We start from the raw sequence: 20,000 nt of genomic DNA, 5'->3' as shown, positions 1-20,000 counted from the left end.
GGATAGTCTGTTAACAGGACTGGGGTCTTCTCAAACAGCTCCCCTTTGTAACTGCGCCATTTGCCGGCCGGGAGGTACACATCTCGCTCTTGCTTGCCCAGCTCCAGGACAGGGGCCACCATGAGAGTGTCCCCAATGAGGAACTGGGAGTCGATCTTGTGAGCGAATTCATCACTGGGAGAAATCCACCAGATGGGCCGTATGATGGGGTCTCCCGTATTGGTGACCTCTCCAGCCAACTCCAACAGGAGAGGGGCAACCAGGGACTCATGCAGCTCTGTGAACTTCTGTGCAATCTCAATCACTTCCTTGTCATAGAGCCAGGGGGGTATGGAGAACTGCATGGAGGGCATGAAGGCCGAAAGCTCCAGCCAGCGGATGTATAGCTCCTGGTCTGGGATTTCAACAGCACCTTCAGTCTTGTTCGGCAAAAAGTTTCCTCCAATCATGTCCGGTAGTATGAAAGGGTATCCCAGCATGCTAATGGTGAGCACGGTAGGGATCAAGGACTTGAGGCCAAGCTCATATCCCCAAACTGAGTCGCGGTCGATGATGCGGAAGAAGCAGGAGATGTTTTGGGACTGGTAGCCGACCCTGACTTCGGCGAGCTCGTAGAACGGAATGGCCATTTCCGTGTACCGTCTGGACCAGATGCTGGGATCCGACAAGGGCCTGAAGGTGCTGAACTGCTTTGGAAGGTAGCTTACCTCACCAGCGTCAAATTTAAAGGACGCTATGCCGTACTTCGACCGCAGTTGTTTCAGGTGGCTCTGAAACCACTCCCTGGCTGTGGGATTGGTAAAATCCAATATGGAGCCAATGCCGTTCCACCACTTCACCATCGCGGGCAGTTTCCCCGTCAGCTCCTTGATAAAGAGTTGCCGCTCTATCCCCACTCCAAAATTGGAGGAATTGTAGTTTATAAAGGGATGTGTCCACAGGGTAACTTTAAATCCCTCTTTTTTCAGTGTTTTGAACATTTCTGTCACATTAGGGAACTTTACCGGATCAAAGTCAAAGTCGCCATAAGTCTGTGTGTAGGTGTCGTCGATTTCAATATGGCTGCAATTAAACCGGTACTTTTTAATCTTTTCTGCAAAACGCAACAGCTTATCCTGGTCAATATCATTTTTGTACAGAGCCCATGTAGACCAGATGGGGTACCGGAAGGCGTTTTCTGATGGGATCTTAGAAGGCTTGTTAAAGTACCTGCGCACCATGTATTTGTGAATGGAGGTCACATCCGAGCCAACGCAGACACGGTAGCTCAGCTCCGGGAAAGGCTGCTGCCCAAGGGGAGGTTTGTAGGGAGAATCCTTATACCTGGCTTGAAAGAAGAGTGACCGTTCACTGGCGTTAAACCCTAGGTGGAAGGGCACCAAGTCGTTGATCTTTATAGCCGCTGCTTTCGAGGACAGCCAGTACCTTTCCAAGATGCCTCCAAAGCTGCCCCTGAAGGAATACACATCGCTTGTCACAAAGGGCATGGGCTCCTGGTACCCTGGGAGTCTGATTGGCCAGTGCTGGACGCTCATTTCACAGCCCCCGTACCAGTGAGTGTCCTCCCAAAACATGGTGTGCTCGACAACCGTGTCCACCACAAACTCCTCCCAGCGGACGCGGTAGCACATCACCGTGTCCTTGGGCTTGACCGTCTGAATGAAGAAATTCAGCTTCCCTCTGTCTGACCTGGTGCACGTTAAAATTTCCCCTTCTTTCAAGCAGGACTCCAGGTCAAGGGTGCCCGATTGGAAGGCCAGTCTGAAGACCACCTCCCCATTGTGGTTTTTGATGATGAACCCATCCTTCCTCAGGTCCATCAATTCCATCTTTAGCTGCTCTGCCTTCCTGAGAGACGCCATGTAGTAGCACCAAGCCACCACAGCTGAAATGAACAAGATGAGCCCGACAAGTACTGCACCAATCATTGGCTTCCGCTCCTTGGACGGCTTCGGCTTCCCCGGGGTGAAGCTGTCAGGCAGGTGTGTTCCCATGGCATTCCCCTTTTCAGAGCTCCTGTTCTTTCTTAAACGATGAAAGGGCTGATTTTCCATGAGCCCCTGAAGCCAAACCTTGTGGCCAGGAGCTTTGTTTCTTACTGTGTTGTTCTTCTCTGGCTCGTCAAGGAGAAATATGAACAGGAGAATCAGTCAGCCGTAGTGTCCCCTCCAAACCCATTTGGTCCTGCGGCACTGATCCCTGACACAGCACGGGGGTGAAATGTTACAATCATCAACTAAATGAATCCGGTGAAGAGTCCCTGTCCGTGCTGTTTTCACTTGCAGCTCTGCTCCAGTCTGGTACATTCTGTTCACTGGCAGCTGAGCGAGAGTTATTATAATACCACTTTCTCAGCCGTGGGTATGCCAAGGTTCCCGTGAGCTCTTGGCTGCAATGTGGCTCGGCTCAGCCAAGCTGGGAGGAGGGGATGAGACAAAGCTAGCGCACCGGGGAGAAGCAGACAGGGCTCTACGGAGAAACATGGGTAGGTAGCAGAGAATTCAGGTGGAAGCTCCGCAATGATCTCGGGCTTCTTGTCTTTTGGTCAAGTAGATTCCTGGATGTATTTTCCCCACCCTGCCTGTATCTCTCTGCCTTCATGCTGTAGTAAGTGTGAGCGTGCTGGCAGCTGGGCCTCCACTTCCCTGGACCAGTTACAAAGAAGTGATGCGTCATTTCTGAGGGGACCTGGTAATCACAGCCATCTAGTGGCATGAAGGTTAATTGTCTGTCTGCACATTGCTCCCTGAACGCCATTGAGCTGCTAAAATAGGAAGGCGCACGCTCCCGCAAGAGAGCTATTTATAGCCTCACCGTGTTGGCCCTGATGCAGCAGCTTGGTTGTAGGACACAAACAGGTCCGGCCCATCAGACTGAGGGTTCGCCAAGGGCAGGTTCAGTTTGCTGACTGGCAGAATCGCAGGTGGCGCCGGACCATTCAGCCAGGTAGGCATTGAGTGACGTATGGCGCTATCAGCGCCGGCGGGTGTCTCCTTCTCCGTCAGCGCTGGAGGCCGGTCTCCACTCGTTCACACTAGCCCAGCTCTACTAGCTGCAGGGGAGTGGCTCCTGGTTTACCTCAGGGTCAGTGAGAAAAGGTGCAGTGTCATTGGGGTAGAGGGGAGTGTGCGTCCCACTGTCAGTGGAAAGAGGGTTTGACAGGAACCTCGAAGGAGAGCAGTGTGGGAGGGAAGAGTTCCGGGGAAAGCGTACGTGGGTTTTTAACTAGGATTGCCATAATAGAAGGAATGTGTTCATCGTAGAAATGTCGGGCTGGAAGGGCCCTTGAGAGGTCATCTAGTCCTGCCCCCTGCACTGAGACAGGACCAAGTAAACCAAAACGAGTGGTTCTCAATCTTTTGGGGCTCAGGACCCATTTGTAAATGTTTACAGCCTTTTGCAATCCAGTAACTAGTCTGGTGGTGGAGGCCCTTGGGTGGTTTTGGTCCGATCCTGTCTCCCGCAGGGGTTGGATATAATACGATAGATATACCTATCTCATAGAACTGGAAGGGACCCTGAAAAGTCATCAAGTCCAGCCCCCTGCCTTCACTAGCAGGACCAAGTACTGATTTTGCCCCAGATCCCTAAGTAGCCCCCTCAAGGGCTGAATTCACAACCTTGGGTTTAGTAGGCCCATGCTCAAACCATTGAGCTATCCCTCCCCCTCCCTGAGCTGTGTAAAAACTAATGAGTTTTAGAAATCAGATCTATCTATCACTTTTTAAATGTTTTGTCAGATTTATCAATAAAGGAACAAAACAAAACAAGGCTTCCAAAGAGACCTACTAGCACAGCTTGCGGAGGTCTGGTTAAGAAGCAAGTCCTCAGAAACATCTTGTGGGTGATGATGGGAAAAGACAATAAGCTTGACCATCTTAGCTACTCAACAAGTGTCTCAAAGTGTTTTTTCATCGTTCTTAATGACATCAGCAGCTCAACAGCGTAATACTAAGCTACTTGAAGGTCCATTAAAAATGCCATAAATCAGTCATTTCACTGTCCATCAGAACGGTTTCCAAGTGACCTAAACGATCTGCTGTGGTTTTAATAAGATCTCAGAAAAGAAAAGATATTTTGGCTCATCTTTGTACAGCCTGGGCTTTGCAGCCCCGAGGCCTGAAATGGAAAAAAGATCAGCACTGAGAAAAAGATAATTTCTTCTGTCTGACTGACGTGGCCCTGGAGGTACCTGGAAATGGGGAGCGAGTGAGTTGTATTCCAGTAGCACCCGAGAGCTCCAGTCATAGTCCAGTAGCCCCATTGTTCTCGATTTTATAGGGACAGTTGCAATTTTTGGGTCTTTTTCTTATATAGGCTCCTATTACCCCCCACTCCCGTCCCGATTTTTCACATTTGCTGTCTGGTCACCCTATCGGTGCTGCGCAAATACAAGGAACAAAAGAGGCTCTGCTCCAAAGAGTTTACGATCTAGGCATTTTCTATACCTTGAAAGTAATAAACAGGAGAAAATGGGGAGCAGGAAATAAACCCACAGGCTCAGGAGTTTTAGCACCAATCGCGGGGGGGGTGGGGGGGTCAGCATGCCTGGGCCTGGCCAATAGGAAAGACAAAACTCATCAGCACTCCTCCCCTTCCAACTTCCTTGAGACTAGGGCTTTTGTTTTGTGGTTGAAAAATTCCCTAACTGGAAATGTTTATGAAAATGTTTGGGATTTTTTTTTCCCCAGAAAAGTTTCTATTCCCCCCCCCCCCCCCCCAAAAACAAAAAAAAAAAAAAAAAATAGTCTTTTATTTTTTATTTTTTCGTTCATCTTCTTTTTTTTTAATGCACTTCCCCCCCCTCCCCATTTTCGGTGGCAACGTGGAAAGGGTGAGAAATGGAAGGCAGCAAGAAAAAGGGGAAAATGAAGAATTTCAAAACTAGTTTTCAATAAAACTTTGAGTGAAAACTTGTCCCCCTTTCAAAACCTGCGGAACAAACCAATGTTTCAATTATATTTTTCCCCTTCCACTTTTCAATCATCTCTTCTCCCACCCCAGCCTTATGGTGCCCTCCCTCCTGCTGGGGGCAGGGGGCAAGGTACAGGCTCCTTGGGGTAGCAGGCCCCATACGCCCAGGGGCACAATGTCACAGAAGCACCTGCTGCATGTGGCTCCACACTGCCCCCTGCAGTTCTCAGTAGCACAATTTAGTCATCAAGGCGATGATGGGAGCTGTCGCGGGAGAGGTTCTCGAACCAGCAGCAGGATCTCTTGGAAAAGGAGGAGCGGGGAGCGGAGTAGAGAGAAAGTGCCTGATTTGCCAAGTGCAGCTTCACTGATGTGAACGGAATCATTGGGTCTCCTGATTTGCACCATGCACATGGAATCAGAATCAGATCCAGTGCATGAGGGAGCCTGGGGCAGGCCCCAAGCTGGAAATGTCTGTCCTGTGAGTCTGCCTAGCACCATCCTCCACCCTCCATCCTGAGTTCTCCTGAGGGGCCTTTGTTCCTTAGGGCTAGCACTGGAAAGAGCAGCCTCAGCCCTGGGAGTTTGCAATTTGCCCTATTTCTGTGTCCTTGAAACCTTCCGAAAGGCTTTCTGTGTCAGCAGGGAAGGGGGCGGGGGGGCAGCTGCTGGAGAGCTCTGCTGGGGACAGAAGATGGGCCCATCCCTCTTCCACCCTGACAGCGCCAACCATGGCATGTGACATCCCTGACACTCTCCCCGCAGCAGCTGTGCCCATCTGTCAGCGGGGATCCGGACGCCAGCGCTGGCCGAGCTGCTGCTGTCCTGGTGTCACAGGTGGGACCTCTCGGCTGGCTGGCAGATTTCTGCAGCAGCTGCCGGAATCCATCATCCAGTGCTCCCGGTGTCCGTGCTCTGCATGAAGGTGATGGGGGGTGGGGCGATGAGGAGCAGAGCACAGACTCGGCACCTTTCAAACCAACAGGCTTGGACAGCAGCAGCATCAGTACCAACTACGCATGCACCCTTCCATTCAGAATCCCCAAGGGCCTTGCAAACATTAACCAGTTAAAGAATGGTGATGGTGCGAGGCGGCTGGTTCCAATCCGACCCCGGCTAGCCGTGACCAAACAGGCAGTTGCTCTGATGGCTACTTGGAGCAAGTGAAATAAATTTGGTGGGTCATAGTCTGCCTCCCGGTCGGGAGGTGTCCAAAGCAACAAACCCTTCCTTCTGGGATCACAGGCTGGCCTGGATCTTTCAGACTTCTTCATAACCAGATTAGACACAGAGTGCTGACCGGACAGATGGAAACACTCCACTAGGAGGTGCTATAGATGGCTATAAGAAGACTGTTGGACTCTATAACAATTAATTTACCATTTATTAACCCCGCTATTAATCATTTATTAGCCATTTATCAACTAGTGCTAGATGGAACCTTAATATAAAGTATGGCCAAAAGCATATATACTTTCCCACAGCAGTCTGGCATATCGGGTAGCTATGGCTAGCGCGTAACTTCATGTTACGGGATTTATTATTGAAGGAATTTGGAAGCGTGTTTCTTCACCAGTCTCTTTCCTGTGTGTATAGCTGACATGATAAAATAGGTATCGGCGATCGCCAGGGATAGGGGGAAAAGCCAAGTTTATCACAAAGGATGCTGCCAGGCTACAAAGACCACGCGCTTCGCATGAGCAAGAGATAAATCATAGAGTGGATACAGATGGTGCAGTGACATTCTCAAGGACTATCTATGATCTATAAGGATGGAGAATAAGGACACCTGCTTCTTTGTTAATAACAATACGTAGCACTTATGGAGAGCTCTGCCATTTCAAAGCAGCGTGTGAGCATTAACTAACCATTCCCCACAGTGTCTCCATGCAGCTACTAAGTAGCAGGGTTGTCTTTAAAGGAGCTGTTCCTTTCCTACCAGGATGCTGTGAGATCTCTTGTTCCTCTCAGACATCTCTAAGAAAACTCAGTGCTGGAGACATGTGCCTGACCAACAGCACTAGAGATTCATACCTGTGTCTGTCCAGAACAGGGCAGTGCACGCTTCCACTACCTCCCTACCAATGTGCTTCACCATTGTCTTACAGTGATTGCTGCTATACCCAGAGGGGAAATGGGAATTCAGGCTCCCTGGTCCATGCCGTCCTTGGCCTCTCTGCCCAGACTCTCAGCCAGGTGCAAATGGCCACTTGTGATGTGGATACTTAGACTGAAACCATTATTTGCTGTAATGAGCCGTAAAACCAGTGTCCCTGTTGAGTCTGTGGTTTTTAGTGTCCAGCAGAGTTATGAATGGAAATTCCCGGGCTCATCTTTTGAAGGTGTTGTGCAGGTTTCCTTTGAGGACGAGGACTGAGAGGTCAGCTATGGAGTGATCGCTTTGTGGAAAGTGTTCGCCCATGGATGATGTGTGGTTGTTTTTGATCATTTTACTGGGTGAATTCATTTGAGGGCTTAGTAATTGTCTGGTTTCACCCACATTTAGTGCCCAGCATGAGGTACACCACACGTTGTGACAGGTTTCAGAGTAGCAGACGTGTTAGTCTGTGTCCGCAAAAAGAACAGGAGTACTTGTGGCACCTTAGAGACTAACAAATTTATTTGAGCATACAATCAACTTAGGCTTGAATAGAGACTGGGAATGGCTGAGCCATTACAAACATTGAATCTATCTCCGCATGTAAGTATTCTCACGCTTCTTATCAAACTGTCTGTACTGGGCTAGCTTGATTATTACTTCAAAAGTTTTTTTCTCTTACTTAATTGGCCTCTCAGAGTTGGTAAGACAACTCCCACCTGTTCATGCTCTCTGTATGTGTGTATATATATCTCCTCACTATATGTTCCATTCCATGCATCCGAAGAAGTGGGCTGTAGCCCACCAAAGCTTATGCTCAAATAAATGTGTTAGTCTCTAAGGTGCCACAAGGACTCCTGTTCTTTTCACATGTGGTGACAGGCCCGTGTGGGACCCCTGGATCTTGAAAGGGGTGTGGTGGTGATATTGAGCATTGTAGCAGCAGAGATGTGCCTCTGGGGTTTGCATCTGTTGTTCCAGCAGGATCTGCTGCTGCTTTGAGTTGGCGTGACCTGCAAACAAAGTCAGCGAATACAGAGAAAATCCCAGAACCTAGGACTCTTGCAGCAGCCCTGACAAACATCCATCCATAAGGCCATAGCCTGCTCTGGACATCTGTGAGCATCTCACAACAGCAGACAGTTTCACCTTGGATCGAGGGCACAACAAAGATTGTGTGCTGAAGCCGTCGAGGTTCCATTTTTGCCGTCTCTCTAATATCCAGTAGATGGCAGCACTAGGCAAGCCTTTCCACTCTGAAGTGATTTGATTTAATACTCTCTTATGGCCTGGGAGATATTTCCTGGGGTGGTAGAGGCCAATGGATAGTTTTGTGTAATGGGCTGCAGACAATGACTGGCTGAACAGACATGAAGGGAAATCTGGAAAAAAAATTCCAGGCACCATCTCACTTTGAATTGTGAATGTGGCTTGGTGTAGATAGAAACATGATCTGATTGCAGGATCGGGCCCTTGGTTTGAAAATAATTAAAAGGCGGGGAGATGGGAAATCAAGGAGTGCCAATTCTCTAGAGATACCACATAAAAGAAACCAAACATCTCACTCCTAAAAGTATTGTTACCTGCCCACATGTATAGCCAGCCCCACGCTCGCACCTGGACAATCTGGTTACCTCTTCAGCCATGCAAGCCAGTAATCAGCACTGAGGGAAACAAGACTGCATGGAATGGCTTATTTGAAAAACAATGTTCATCAGCGTGTGTGTCAGGCCACTGAAATCAGACGAGGAGATGGGGCAGGGGGAACACTGGGACTGGCTGGACCAGGAGACAGGGATGAGGAACCAGTGGGGAATAGGTGTAGAGGGGAGGAGAGACAGATCTGACCAAGATCCAGGGTATAGGGGGAGAACTGGGAAAGGCTGGGCAAAAGGACCTGGACAAGGAGCCAGGGATAGAGAGTAGGAGATTGAGATTGTACGAGGAGCCTGGGAAGAGAGACTGGGTCTGGGAGCCGGTGGGGAGAGTACGAGAGAGACAGATCAGCCGAGGATCTGGGAAGGGGAACTGGGACTGGCTGGGCAAGAAACCTGGGATTGGGTGTGGGGAGGGGGAGAGACTGAGACTCAGCGATCTGGGAGGGGGAGACTAGGACTCCTCACCCTATATACAGTGGTTATTGTTAGGCTTCCAAATGAGAGTGAACACATATGAGGAAAATAAGAAAAATAGCAGCTGTGTATTGAAAGCTAAATTCAACTGCACAAGCAAGCTGAACGGGACTGTCCTTGCTGAGTCCACCACTCTCAGCACAACGCCCCTCCTGGGGTGCTGAAACCGACAGTCACAGGAGTACGGATACCTATGTGCCATCCTCAGCCCTGCCACTCATTCTCTGTGTTACCTTGGGCAAATCACTTAACCCCTCAGAGCCTCGGTATTCCCATCTATACAATGGGATTTAAAATAACTGTTTCCTTTACAGGGGTGTTGCAAGGTACAGTGAATTAAAAATGCTTTGAGAGCCTTGGCTGAAAGGTAGTACATGATCACAGAATCATAGAACATTAGGTTTGGAAGAGATCTCAGGAAGTTATCTAGTCCAATCCCTCGCTCAGAGCAGGACCAATTCCCAACTAAATCATCCCAGCCAGGGCTTTGTCAAGCTGGGCCTTAAAAACCTCTAAGGAAGGAGATTCCACCACCTCCCTAGGGAACCCATTCCAGTGCTTCACCACCCTCCTAGTGAAATAGTGTTTCCTAATATCCAACCTAAACCTCTCCCACTGCAACTTGAGACCATTGCTCCTTGTTCTGTCATCTGGTACCACTGAGAACAGCCGAGTTCCATCCTCTTTGGAACCCCCCTTCAGGTAGTTGAAGGCTGCTATCAAATCCCCCCTCACTCTTCTCTTCTTCAGAATAAATAAGCCCAGTTCTCTCAGCTTCTCCTTGTAAGTCATGTGCTCCACCCCCTAACCATTTCCGTTGCCCTCTGCTGGACTCTCTCCAATTTTTCCACATCCCTTCTGTAGTGGGGGGACCAAAACTGGATGCAATACTCCAGATGTGGCCTCACCAGTGCCGAATAGAGGGGAATAATCACTTCCTCAATCTACTGGCAATGCCCCTACTTATACAGCCCAAAATGCCATTAGCCTTCTTGGCAACAAGGACACACTGTTGATGCATATCCAGCTTCTCATCCACTGTAACCCGTAGGTCCTTTTCTGCAGAACTGCTGCCTAGCCATTTGGTCCCTCGTCTGTAGCAGTGCATGGGATTCTTCCATCCTAAGTGCGGGACTCTGCACTTGTCCTTGTTGAACCTCATCAGATTTCTTTTGGCCCAATCCTCTAATTTGTCTAGGTCCCTCTGTATCCTATCCCTACCCTCCAGAATATCTACCACTCTTCCTAGTTTAGTGTCACCTGCAAACTTGCTTAGGGTGCAATCCACACCATCCTCCAGATCATTAATGAAAATATTGAACAAAACTGGCCCCAGGACCGACCCTTGGGGCACTCTGCTTGATACCGGCTGCCAACTAGACATGGAGCCATTGATCAGTACCCATTGAGCCCAACGATCTAACTAGCTTTCTATCCACCTTATAGTCCATTCATTCAGCCCATACTTCTTTAACTTGCCAGCAAGAATATGGTGGGAGACCATATCAAAAGCTTTGCTAAAGTCAAGAAATAACACGTCCACTGCTTTCCCCTCATCCACAGAGCCAGTTATCTCATCATAGAAGGCAATTAGGTTAGTCAGGCACGACTTCCCCTTGGTGAATCCATGCTGACTGTTCCTGATCACTTTCCTCTCCTCGAAGTGCTTCAGAATTGATTCCTTGAGGACCTGCTCCATGATTTTTCCAGGGACTGAGGTGAGGCTGACTGGCCTGTAGTTCCCTGGATCCTCCTTCTTCCCTTTTTTAAAGATGGGCACTACATTAGCCTTTTTCTAGTCATCCGGGACCTCCCCCAATCACCATGAGTTTTCAAAGATAATGGCCAATGGCTCTGCAGTCACATCCGCCAACTGCTTTAGCCCCCTCGGATGCAGTGCATCCGGCCCCATGGACAGGAAGTACTGGTCATATGTGGAAGGGGACTGTTGCCCCCTTACTAACACTCAGTGGGGGTGTTTTGGTTGGCTGCTCCCAGCACTAAAAGGGGAAGGGTCGATGGCAAATCAGGAGCCTGAGACTGACAGTCCCCAGGAACAATGGGGAGAGGTCAATGCTCCAGATCAGCCTGATTGACAGGGCGGGCAGCTAATCAGGGAGTCAGGAGGCCAGAGGGGGGTCCCATCCTCCGTGTGAACTGGAATGGCCTGAGTCAGACAGAGTGGGGCCGAGCTAAGGAGAGAGCAGGGGCCCGAGCTGAGCTGCTGGAAGCAGAGCTACAGCCCCAAAGCCAGAGCACAGCCCAGAGAGAGCAGAGCTGCCCTGGGGGCAGAGCTGCAGCAACCGGAGCCAGAGGGGCCAGACAAGCAGCCAGGAAGCAGGTCAGTGCTGGGGGCAGAGCTGCAGCAACCAGAGCCAGAGAGGCCAGAGAAGCAGCCCAGGGAGCTGGAGGCAGAGCAGCAGCAGCAGCCGTGCTGAGGCCGAGTGGAGCTGGGGCTGGAGCAGTCCGGAGCTGGGGCTGGGGCAGTCCGGCGCCGTCTGCAGTCCGAGTGCGGTGAGCAGCTGGGGAGAGTGAGGGGGACCCTGGGCAGTGGGCCCAGCACAGGGAGACGCCTCAGCCAAGAGGCCTTGCAGGCCAGACTTGCAGGGGGATCATAACCCCGACCGGGCGGGGGCGACGCTGGGAAGAAGGGTCCTGCCACCTAGAGCCTGAGAGCGTGTGGCCACCACCGGAGCAAGTGTCCAACCCGCAGCGTCTCTGCAGCACAGACAGGGCCTGAGAAGCAGGCCTGGGACCTACTAGGAACAGACTGAACTGCCCTGACATACCAGAGACACTGTTTGTAATGTTCCCTGCCACAGAGCGGGGTGATGTATTTCCTTTAACCTTTCCCATTTTTCCTTATTCTTTTTTAAAATTAATTGTTAATTAAACAACTTGTATTTGCTTTAAATTGTATGAAATGATCAGTGGGTCAGGGAGGTGCCCAGTGCAGAGAGAGTACCCCGGAGTGGGGACACCCTAGCCCCTGTCCTGGGTGACCACAGCAGGGTTGGGGGTCGAGCCCCCCAGGAATCCTGGGCCCAGCCTTGTCGGGGTTTACGAGGACACTGCCAGACAGGAGAGTGGAAGGGGAGTCCTCAAGGGCAGGGAGGCCTCTGGGTAAAGGAAGTGGGAGCGAGGACTCGGATCCTTTCGCTAGCCCACTTCACCGGGGTAGTGCAGAAGCCAGGAAAGTTCCCCACAATAGCGGGACCATTCCCCCGCTTACATATGCACTAAGTGAGTGTACATCCAGGCCAGATGTATCCTGACAGGTCAATGCAAATGTTTTCAGGGCCATAACATTTTCTAAGTATTGGACACGGAGAGAAACATTTCACTCTTTGCTCCAGAGGGACTATTCCATCTTTGCCTGATGTCACTGATGTCTCTGCATGTGCAGCCCCAAATTCAGCTTGTCTCCTTTTGTTGTCATATCATATTTGCAAGACTCAGAAAGCCCTAGATCTCTGAATGGAAAAGAACATCTGCAGTGACCTCCAGCTAAGATGGAGTTCTGAAGCTGATTGCAGGAAGGTTTCCTGCAACCTCTCTGTACCATGCACAGTTGGTCCGGTGCATTAAGGTGGGGTGGGATCACCTTCCTTTGATATATCAGACTCTGGCTGCTGCCAAAAGCAGTTTGAGAAACTAGAGAGCCCAACAGAAAGGAAGTATGGTCCAGTGGTTATGGCTGTGATTCAAGGGTTTAGTTCTCTGGTCTGCCACAGATGTTGTTTGACCTTGGTCAAGTCACTTAATCTCTCTGAGGCTCAGTTCCCCATCTGTGAAGTGGGGAATCACAGCACTGTACTGCCTCATGGGGGGATTGTGAGGAGAAATACATTAAGACTGTGAAGCATTCTCAGACCCTTTGGTAATTGCAGCTGTAAAATACCCAAGATGGATAAGATATAAGAACATAAGAATGGCCATACTGGGTCAGACTACAGGTCCATCTAGCCCAGTGATGGAATAGTCAATGATACCTGTAACAAGGATTCCTACAAAAATGGACCTATTACTTTGTGACAAAGCTACTGTCCCAGGAAGAGGGATGGGGAACTGAGTAATTTGTTTTCTCATTGAAACAAACACCCTCTCTCAAAAGGAAGAGAGGTGGAACCACTAATCAAACAAATGGATTTCCACTTGGCTGGGAATGTTTAGACTTTGTATCTGAGAAACAAACTGAATAGGTTGAAAGAAGGGGCAGTGGGGAGAAGAGGTTTTAAGGAGGAAATGCAATTCCTTCATGGCCACTTCTCAAAAATGCCTGATGTTTTGTACAATCTGGCCCATTCCAATGGAAAACATAACAACGAGAAACCATTGGTCTTAAGTATTTTTATGAGCCCACAGGATCTGGGAGGGATAAGTCTGCAGAGATGGGGTGACTCCATCAGGGGAAAGGAAATTGCTTCTATTGTCCCTTCAGTTTGGTGCTGGAATTTTAACAAGGCATTCCTCTGTGATCCCGTTGGCACTTGACTGGGATGAATAGTCCATTCTGGTGATAGTAACCCCCGTGATCCCATGGGTAAGCAGGATTGCCAAGAACCTTTGTCCTTGATCACTGGGTTACATTTGATTCCCAGGTAAGACACACAGGAAAAATTGCATAGCATGCAGTAGCAACCTGCATGGAACTTGAAGGGAACAGGTTGCAGGAGGGAAGAGTCTGGGGGAGGCAGAGGAAGCCAGTCTGTGTGCACATGGCTAGAATGCTAGCTGCAGTTGCATCGTTTATATCTACACTACAGCCGGGATCGACGCTCTGAGATCGATCCACTGGCGATCGATTTAGTGGGTCTACTGGAGACCTGCCAAATCAACAGCAGATCGCTCTCCAGTTGACCCCTGTACTCTACCGCCGACGAGAAGAGTAAGGTAAGTCGACGGGAGAGTTTCTCCCATCAACCCCCGGCGGTAACTCGACCTAAGGTACGTCGACTCCAGCTACGTTATTCACGTAGCTGGAGTTTCCTAGCATAGGTCGACTTACCGCGGTAGTGTAGACATAGCCGTAGTAAAGAGACATGGAGCCCTCTCGTGTTGTTAGTCAGCACACGGTACATGAAACATGGTAGCTGTGGCCAGCCTAGTGAGACCCACAGCAAGGAACATATAGTGTGTTAACAGGCAAGCAAAGCAGCACCTGGAAACAGTGCGAAAAAGTCAGCATGGAGTGACTCAGACAAGCAGGAATGCTGGATTTCCAGGTGTAAAAAATCCTTGCACGAGATGGAAGCAAGATCTGTTTCTGTATCCAGATCTGGCCCTGGGGGTGTCAAAATGAAGGTAAAGCTTTTTTTACTATCTCACGGGGGGAGGGAGAAGGAGGAAGAAGAGAAGTGAGTGACACAGTGTTGCCAGGATTAATGCCCCAAACATTGGAACAGCAGATAAAGGAGTGTGTTCAATACTGTGACTCCAGACAAAATGAGACCGTAGAGAAATACTATGGGTTTTTTTACCCAAACCCAAGAAGCAGGACAGAGAGTAGATAATCATGTTACAGAGCTGAGAACTCTGGCATCCACATATAACTTTGGCGCTACTCAGGGCTGGCTTTAGGCCGATTCCCCAGAATCAGGCCCTGTGCTGAAGAGGGCCCCGTGCCTGCACCTAAGAGAGCCCCGCGCCTTACTCACCCGCGGCGGTCTGCTCCGGGTCTTCGGTGACACTTCGGCGGCAGGGGGTCCGCTTCTGGTCTTCGGCGGCATGGGGTCCTTCAGTGCCACGGAAAACACGGAGCAGACCCCCCCGCCGCCGAAGACCCGGACCGCCGCCGGGTATTTGAATTGGGCCCTGCAGGTCCTAAAGCTGGCTCTGGCGCTACTAAAGATTCCCTAATTAAAAACAAGATCATTTGTGAGACACGTGACAGCAAAGAGCTGTTTTTCTCAACAGTCTAACCCCTAGACTAGAGAAATGTCTCCAGAGAGCAAGGGCAGCTGAACTGTCCAGGGAAAGGATGAAAACAATCGGAGCAGCTAGTGCAGAACAAGTAGACAGGCTCAAAGTAAAGGAACCCAGGAAGCAGGACTGAGACAGAGCAGGGAGTGGAGAACCCCAGGTGCAAACCCCGTCAGACAGTTCATACAGAGGGTACTCTCGCCTATGGCTCAGTCTAAGAGTGGGAGAATTGTGGATTCCACCACAGGAGAGGTAAAGGCACAAGGCCGGACACCTGAGAGCCTGCACTCAGAGATGAGACATAGGTGCAGAGACCCCTACAGCCTGAGGGTATGTCTACACTACGAAATTAGGTCGATTTAATAGAAGTCGATTTTTTTAGAAGTCGATTTGATACAGTCGATTGTGTGTGTCCCCACTTAAGACCATTAAGTTGGTGGAGTGAGTCCACAGTACCAAGGCAAGCGTCGACTTTCGGAGCGTTGCACTGTGGGTAGCTATCCCACAGTTCCTGCAGTCTCCGCTGCCTATTGGAATTCTGGGTTGAGCTCCCAATGCCTGATGAGCATAGGCGTGTGCAGCACATTTCATTAGTGTGTCCACCCAGGGAATTTTATTTATTTATTTTTTTTAAAGGCGAACATCATAAAGGTTGGGGTGCGGGAGGGAGTGCGGGGTGTGGGGGGGTGCGGTGTGCAGGAAGGGGCTCAGGGCAAGGGATTGGGGCAGAGGAGGGGTGCGAGGTGTATGAGGGGGCTCAGGGAAGGGGGTTGGGGTGCAGGAGGAGTGCGGAGTGCAGCAGGGGGCTCAGGGCAGGGAGTTGGGGTGCAGGAGGGGTGTGGGGTGCAGGGAGGGGGCTGGGGGTCGGGGGGGGCGGTTGGGGTGCAGGAGGGGTGTGGCAGGGGGCTCAAGACAGGGAGTTGGGGTGCAGGAGGGGTACGGGGTGCAGGCAGGGGGCTCAGGGCAGGGAGTTGGGGTGCAGGAGGGGTGTGAGGTGCAGGCAGGGGGATCAGGGCAGGGGGTTGGGGTGCAGGATGGGTGTGAGGTGCAGGCAGGGGGCTCAGGGAAGGGAGTTGGGGGACAGGATGCAGGAGGGATTCGGGCTCCGGCCCGGCGCCGCTTACCTGCAGTGGCTCGGGGTGGCAACGGCGCGCTCCCTGCCTGCCTGCCCTGGCCCCACGCCGCGCCACTCACCATGTCCCTATGCAGCCCCTGGAGGGGAGCCACAGGGCTCCACGCGTAGCCCTTGCCACACCTCCAGGTATCTCCCCTGAAGCTCCCATTGGCCGTGGTTCCCCGTTCCCAGCCAATGGGAGCTGTGGGGGGCGGTGCCTGAAGCAACGCAGGAGCCCTCTGCCTCCCCCACACACACCCCGGGGCCCCAGGGACGTGGTGCCGGCCGCTTCTGAGAGCGGCGCGGGGCCTGTGGTACCAGGGGAGGCAAATCCCGCAGGCCGGATCCAAAGCCCTGTGCGCACGCCTATGCTGATGGGGCAAAAACATTGTCGCGGGTGGTTCTGGGTACATGTCGTCAGGCCCCTGTCCCTCCCTCCCTCCGTGAAAGCAACGGCAAAAAATTGTTTCTCGCCTTTTTTCCTGGGTTACCCATGCAGACGACATACCACGGCAAGCATGGAGCCCGCTCAGCTCACCGTCACCGTACGTCTCCTGGGTGCTGCTGGCAGACGTGGTACTGCATTGCTACACAGCAGCAGCTCCTTGCCTTTGCAAGTTAGCAAAGATGGTTAGCAGTCATACTGTACCGTCTGCTGCTGTCTCCTGGTTCCTCCTGGCCGGTCTCGATGAGGTCGGTCGGGGGCACCTGGGCAGACATGGGTGCTCCTGGCCGGCCTCAGTGAGGTCGGTCGGGGGCGCCTGGACATAAATGGGAGTGACTCCAGGTCATTCCCTTCTTTAAGTTTCATCTAATGGAGATTCAGTCCTGCCTGGAATATCAGGCAAGCCTACCAAAGAACCAGAGAGGCAAACAGCCACTCCGGGTCAGAGCCCCAGACATGCTGCTTCTATGATGAGCTGCATGCCATTCTAGGGGGTGCCCCTACAACTACCTGACCCCTGTGCTTCCCTCCTCCCCCACCCCTCCCAAGCTACCTTGGCAGTTATCCCCCCATTTGTGTGATGAAGTAATAAAGAATGCATGAATTTGAAACAATGACTTTATTGCCTCTGCAAGCGGAGATCCAAGGGGGGAGGGGAGGGCGGTTGGCTTACAGGGAAGTAGAGTGAACCAAGGGGGCGGGTTTTCGTCAAGGAGAAACAAACAGAATTTTCCCACCGTAGTCTGGCCAGTCATGAAACTGGTTTTCAAAGCTTCTCTGATGCGCAGCGCGCCCTGCTGCGCTCTTCTAACCACCCTGGTGTCTGGCTGCACACAATCATTTAGTCTTTTAGAACGGAGTTCTGATCGCACGGATTCGTCTCCCCACACAGCGATCAGATCCAGTACCTCCCGTCCGGTCCATGCTGGAGCTCCTTTGCAATTCTGGGACTCCATGGTCACCTCTGCTGATCAGCATGCCATGGTGGCCAAACAGGAAATGAAATTCAAAAGTTCGCGGGGCTTTTCCTGTCTACCTGGCCAGTGCATCTGAGTTGAGAGTGCTGTCCAGAGCGGTCACAATGGAGCACTCTGGAATAGCTCCCGGAGGCCAATATCGTCGAATTGCGTCCACACTACCCCAAATTCAACCCAGCAGGGTCAATTTCAGCACTAATCCCCTCGTCGGGGAGGAGTACAGAAATCAATTTTAAGAGCCCTTTAAGTCGACAAAAATGGCTTTGTCGTGTGGACGGGTGCAGGGTTAAATAGATCTAACGCTGCTAAATTCGACCTAAACTCGTAGTGTAGACCAGGGCTGAGACTAGGCACTGGGTGGACCCCGATCTAAAGAAGTATTATGGCCTTTGCCGTGTGTATTGTCCCATAGCCCCAGCTGAGAATGGCCCTAGCAGTGGGGGGAAGGGGTAGATATCCCTGTATATCCCTGTGAAAGGCTGGGAGCGTCTGTCTAGCTCAGTGGCTTTCAACGTCTTTTCATTTGCATTTGCATTTTGCTAAAAAAAATGTAATGGAGATGTGGGACCCCTTTGGAAATCGTAGATCTAGTCTGCAGACCCCCAGGTTGAACACCACTGTTCTATAGTAACAACAACCTTTCACGCACCCCTTAGACACAGTCAGATCCCGCAGACCACAAGTTGAAAACCACTGGTCTAGCTAAAGTACTTATATCCCACCCCATCCCGTTACAATCTCATCTGAACACCCCACAATCTTTAATGCATTTATCCTCGCAGCCCCAACACTTTGAGGCAGGGAAGTGCTGCTACCTGCTTTTACAGATGGGAAACTGAGGCACAGAGAAAGTGACTTGCCCAAGGTGACCCAAAACTGCTGTGGCAGAGAAAGACTTGAACTCAGATCTCTGGCGAGTCCCCTAATCACTGGACCAGACTTTCCCTGAATGAGCCTGTAGTAAGATGAGGCCCTGAAACATAAACCCTTGGTATCAGAGGCCCGGTATGAGGCCTGAGGCTTGAACTAAAGTAATGGTCAAGACTTTGCTAACATAAAGCAAAGTTAAGCTGTGAGGCAGAGGCAGGCCCTGCTCACAAAAATTGGCAAGAAGAAGGCTGCTAATTGGACCTATACACATATCTAAAGGGTATCAAGCACTAATATGATAAACATGGACCAGGATGGCACCAGAACAGTCCGGTACGAACACATTCCCCAGAGGTAATGCGGAACAGGCTGACCCATCCTGAAAGACAGGGTCAAAAGGATCCTATGATGGATCGACTTGTTTGTTCAAACCAACATGTACCAGGAGAGAGGCAGCACTCCCACACGCAGAGGGGCTGTACCTTGCTACGTAGAGGGGTTGCACCTCAATACGTCAGGAGTGATGTGTAACTTGTTTGTACCTGTGTATAAGAATGCACCCCTGAGGAGTTGTCTTTGTCCAGCCTAGGGGGCAGTGGAGTGTCCCGCCACTGACTGAGCTGTGTCCATTGTCAGGGAACACATATGTACTAGCAGAACTGTAACCATCTGATCCAGGGAGCTAGAGACTGTGTTTTGTTTGGCAATAAACCTGGCCGGGTGCCTTCGTTCCTTATCGGAGTCTGTGGTTATTGGGGGTTCTCTCGGGGTCTGCTGTGCAGAGCCGGGGCAGCACACAGAGGGAACACACGCACGCAGCCGACTGTTATCAACATTGGATAGAGCAGACAGGGCCGGCTCCAGGCTTGGGGCGGCAGCTTGTAGGAGGCGGCATTCCACCCAATCCTAGGGCGGCACGGCCGCTTTTTCTTTTTTTTGGTGGTGTTCTGCTCCGCCCTGTAGGGGGCGGCAGCGCGGAGGACGGGAGCGCCATGCAGCAAGCCCAGCAGGGCAGCCTGTGTCCTTCCCTCCCAGCCGACCGGAGCAGCGCAGAGCCCTCCCGGCAGGCGGCGGGGCCGCGTGGCAGCGACCCACTGAAGCCCTGACCACCCCACTTCTCTCTCTTCCCCCCCCTCTAGCCGGGGCACATCTGCAGCGCAGAGAAGTCCCCCTGCACCCGCGCTCCGGCCGCGCCACGGGTTTTTTGGTTTTTTTGCTTTGCCACTCTGGCCGCCCCAGATTTTGTTGTTGTTGTTGTTGTTGTTGTTTTCTTTTGCTTGGGGCGGCCAAAAAGCCAGAGCTGGCCCTGAGAGCAGAGCACCACGCCGGTGGCGTCTGACAACAGACCCCTGCTACCTCCACCCTCTTTCTGTTGATCTCTGGCCCAACTTCTGGGAGATCTGCTGTGGTTCCATTTGCCAACAACCACTTTTGTAAAACGCTGTAACTGAGCACTTACAAAGACCACCAGCGATCGATCAGCCCAGGCTCTGCAAGAACATGTCTCTTTAGAGACAGCAAACTCAAG

The 20,000-nt window shown here is 51.3% G+C and overlaps 1 protein-coding gene across 1 annotated transcript; it reads right to left on the bottom strand.

Moving 5' to 3' along the window:
• Positions 1-5: 5 nt before the first annotated feature.
• Positions 6-2,641, bottom strand: MYORG (myogenesis regulating glycosidase (putative); the record flags this gene model as incomplete). Its single annotated transcript, XM_034788897.1, has 1 exon — positions 6-2,641. A coding segment is annotated over exon 1 (2,049 nt), but the record flags the coding sequence as incomplete, so codon positions are not given.
• Positions 2,642-20,000: the final 17,359 nt, after the last annotated feature.

This window comes from Trachemys scripta, chromosome 13, assembly GCF_013100865.1.
Source record: "Trachemys scripta elegans isolate TJP31775 chromosome 13, CAS_Tse_1.0, whole genome shotgun sequence".
NCBI lineage: Eukaryota > Metazoa > Chordata > Testudines > Emydidae > Trachemys > Trachemys scripta.
Note: the sequence above shows the minus strand (reverse complement) of the source record. Positions and strands in the feature narration are given on the sequence as shown.